Source organism: Octopus bimaculoides, chromosome 6 (assembly GCF_001194135.2).
Source record: "Octopus bimaculoides isolate UCB-OBI-ISO-001 chromosome 6, ASM119413v2, whole genome shotgun sequence".
NCBI classification, from domain to species: Eukaryota; Metazoa; Mollusca; class Cephalopoda; order Octopoda; family Octopodidae; genus Octopus; species Octopus bimaculoides.
Genome location: NC_068986.1, coordinates 51,022,399 through 51,025,783, shown reverse-complemented (window position 1 = coordinate 51,025,783; position 3,385 = coordinate 51,022,399). Strand labels below are relative to the sequence as shown.

Here is a 3,385-nt window from a genome sequence, read left to right as displayed (position 1 = left end):
GTGGTAAGTAGTTTGCTTACCAACCACATGGTTCCGGGTTCAGTCCCACTGTGTGGCACCTTGGGCAAGTGTCTTCTACTATAGCCTCGGGCCAACCAAAGCCTTGTGAGTGGATTTGGTAGACGGAAACTGAAAGAAGCCCGTCGTATATATATATATATGTATGTGTATATGTTTGTATGTCTGTGTTTGTCTCCCCAACATCGCTTGACAACCGATGCTGGTGTGTTTACGTCCCCGTAACTTAGCGGTTCGGCAAAAGAGACCGATAGAATAAGTACTAGGCTTCCAAAGAATAAGTCCCGGGGTCGATTTGCTCGACTAAAGGCGGTGCTCCAGCATGGCCACAGTCAAATGACTGAAACAAGTAAAAGAGTAAAGAGCTGGTTCAATATTATAGAATTTCAAAAAAAACAAAAAAATTAGAGATGATCAAATATGCTGACTGTCCTAAAATGTACATTCCTATATATACCTGAATACAATTGAGGCAAATATACTAATAAATACATACATTCATGTACACATATATATATGCAGGCAACAGAAGAGGTAAAACTGACTAACAGTTTTGTGGATTGAAGCATGTTTTAAGTAAGACGATAAAATAGAGGAGAAGTGAATTGGTAAATACATGATCAACAATTCGTTTACATGAACAAAGAGTGGGAATTTCGTTGCAGTCACTTAAACTTCTATAAGACAGCAACCAAATCTCTCTCAAATAATCCCTTACTATCTTAGGACACACTGGATAATATAGCCCTAAGTACTGTGACTGTTAAAAAAATAAAAAGACAGGCGCAGGAGTGGCTGTGTGGTAAGTAGCTTGCTTACCAACCACATGGTTCTGGGTTCAGTCCCACTGCGTGGCACCTTGGGCAAGTGTCTTCTACTACAGCCTTGGGCTGACCAAAGCCTTGTGAGTGGATTTGGTAGACGGAAACTGAAAGAAGCCCATCATACATATGTATATATATGTTTGTGTGTCTGTGTTTGTCCCCCCCCACCATCGTTTCACAACCGATGTTGGTGTGTTTATGTGCCCATAACTTAGCAGTTCGGCAAAAAGAGACCAATAGAATAAGTACTAGGCTTATAAAGAATAAGTCCTGGGGTCGATTTTCTCGACTAAAGGCGGTGCTCCGGCATGGCCTCAGTCAAATGACTGAAACAAGTAAAAGAGAGAGACAGTGGTCATTATTGAAGTATCTTTGCTTTGCTTGTGTATTAGATCAGGCCTCTTGGATCTATTTAGTCTGAACAACTCTAAATTAGGAGTATCTTTTGGCAGTCATCCTCTTGTTTGTGATTCTTGCTATAAATAGTCAACCATATTTATTTGCTTTCTTTTTTTCAGGAATTCATGCTGTGTAGAGATGAGACAAATGACCCTAGGCGTTGTTTAAATGAAGGCAAAGAAGTTACACGTTGTGGTTTTGAGTTCTTTAGTAAAGTGAAAACTCATTGCCCTGATCAGTTTTATGATTACTGGCAGTGTATTGATCATTCAGGAAATGACATGAACTTTGAGAAGTATGTATTTTTTTTTTTTACCCCCTACCTCCTATTTTTCTGTTTTATTTTTCGGCATCACCTATTCTGGTACAGAATGAATGTAATTAAAACTAGTATAACATTCTTGAATCTTGCAGTGTTCCAACCACATATTATATGAAGTGATTTTAAATTGGTAACATCTAATTTTTACAACTGATTGAACAAAGCTTGATTATGCATCTGGAAGCATCTTTCTAGTACTAATCTGTCATATTTGAAGTAAGAAAGAAACTTATTTTATCAGTCCCACAGATTGAGTTATGTGCCTTATTCAGAGAACAGTGCAATATCTGTAGTATCATTTCAGCCCCTGTTCAGTAGTCCTGTATATTGAACTTGCAGCCATTATACTTCTGTATTAGAAATTGTGTTATTATTTAATGGAAGATTAAGGCTGGCAGAATCATTAGCATTCCTGGCAAAATGCTTTGTGACATTTCATCTGTCTTTACATTCTGAGTTCAAATTCTGCTGAGGTCAGCTTTGCTTTTCATCTTTTTGGGGTCGATGAAATAAATACCAGTTGAGCACTGGGGTCTATGTAATTGAGTATTCCGCTCCCCCAAAATTTCGGGCCTTGTGCCTTTGGCAGAAAGGATTATTTAACACTTTAGTATTTAAACTGGCCATATCCAGCCCAAATATTTTACCTTTTTTATGATCAAACTGGCCAGATTTCACTCCTTGTACATACCCTACAATGTCATTTTGAAAATATACAATGATGTCATTGAAATCTTAAAACTATCAGATGATGCATGAATAATTAAAAGCAATAGGAATAAATAAGTATTACATTTGACAAAGTAATCTGAATGTTAAAGGGTTAATGGAAGATTGTCCCTATTTCATAATGGGTTCCAGCTATCCGTAGAGGACTTTGTACAACTGGCTATTTCTTCCCCACCTTGATTAGTATCATCAAGTGCAAGCAGGATTACTTTTTATTATTTCAATCAAAACATCTTCATTGAACACTAACTAGTAATATGTTATATATCATCACGTTCATTCTTTTTTATTTGAAAGATATCTCTGAAACAAGAAATATCCAACACATGATATCTTTGTTACATGTGTTCATGAATTAAAAACTAGGGCATTTAAGTCCAAGTTACATACATGGCAGGCTTCTTTCAGTTTCTGTTTATCAAATCCACTCTCAAAGCTTTGATTGCCCAAGGAGCCACATAATGGGGCTGAACCTAGTTAACCACACAGCCATGCCTGCACATACAAGATAAAAAAGGAATGAAGATCTTTCTCAAGTCTTATAGACTCAAAGGGTCAGTTTCCTAGTTTCTGAAGTGCATATATTCTTCCTTGAATGGGACACTAATCCATCACAGGATTACTCATTTTTGCCAGCTGAGTGGACTGGAGCAACTTAAAGTGTGTTGCTCAAGAACGCAACACATTGCCCAGTCCAGAAATTGAAACTACAATCTTATGATCACGAGTCCAACACCCTAACCACTAAGCCACACATCTCCATGCACCTCCAATATATATATGTCATCATCATCACCATTTAATGCCTTTTTACTATGCTGGCATGGATTGGATGGCCTGACAGGAACTGGTAAGACCATCAAGTTCCCTTGTCTGTTTTGGCCTGGTTTATGTAGTTGTATACCCTTCTTAATGCCAACAACTTTACAGAGTGTACTGGGTGCTTTTTACATGGCACCAGCACTCACACCAATGCTTTTTGCATGGCACCTTGGTTTTAGGATCTCACCTCCATTATGGTAGGCATGTCTTCTTGAGTACAGTAATTCACCACGTGTATATATATATATATATATATATATATATATATATA

At 37.6% G+C, this 3,385-nt stretch overlaps 1 protein-coding gene across 1 annotated transcript in view; it reads left to right on the top strand.

Annotated features, from left to right (window-relative positions):
• Positions 1-3,385, top strand: part of LOC106877669 (NADH dehydrogenase [ubiquinone] 1 alpha subcomplex subunit 8) — an 8,692-nt gene that overhangs the window by 4,106 nt on the left and 1,201 nt on the right. Inside the window, exon 2 of the mRNA XM_014926618.2 lies at positions 1,361-1,536. Coding sequence (XP_014782104.1) covers positions 1,361-1,536 — 176 coding nt within the window. The remainder of the gene's footprint in view (positions 1-1,360; positions 1,537-3,385) is intronic.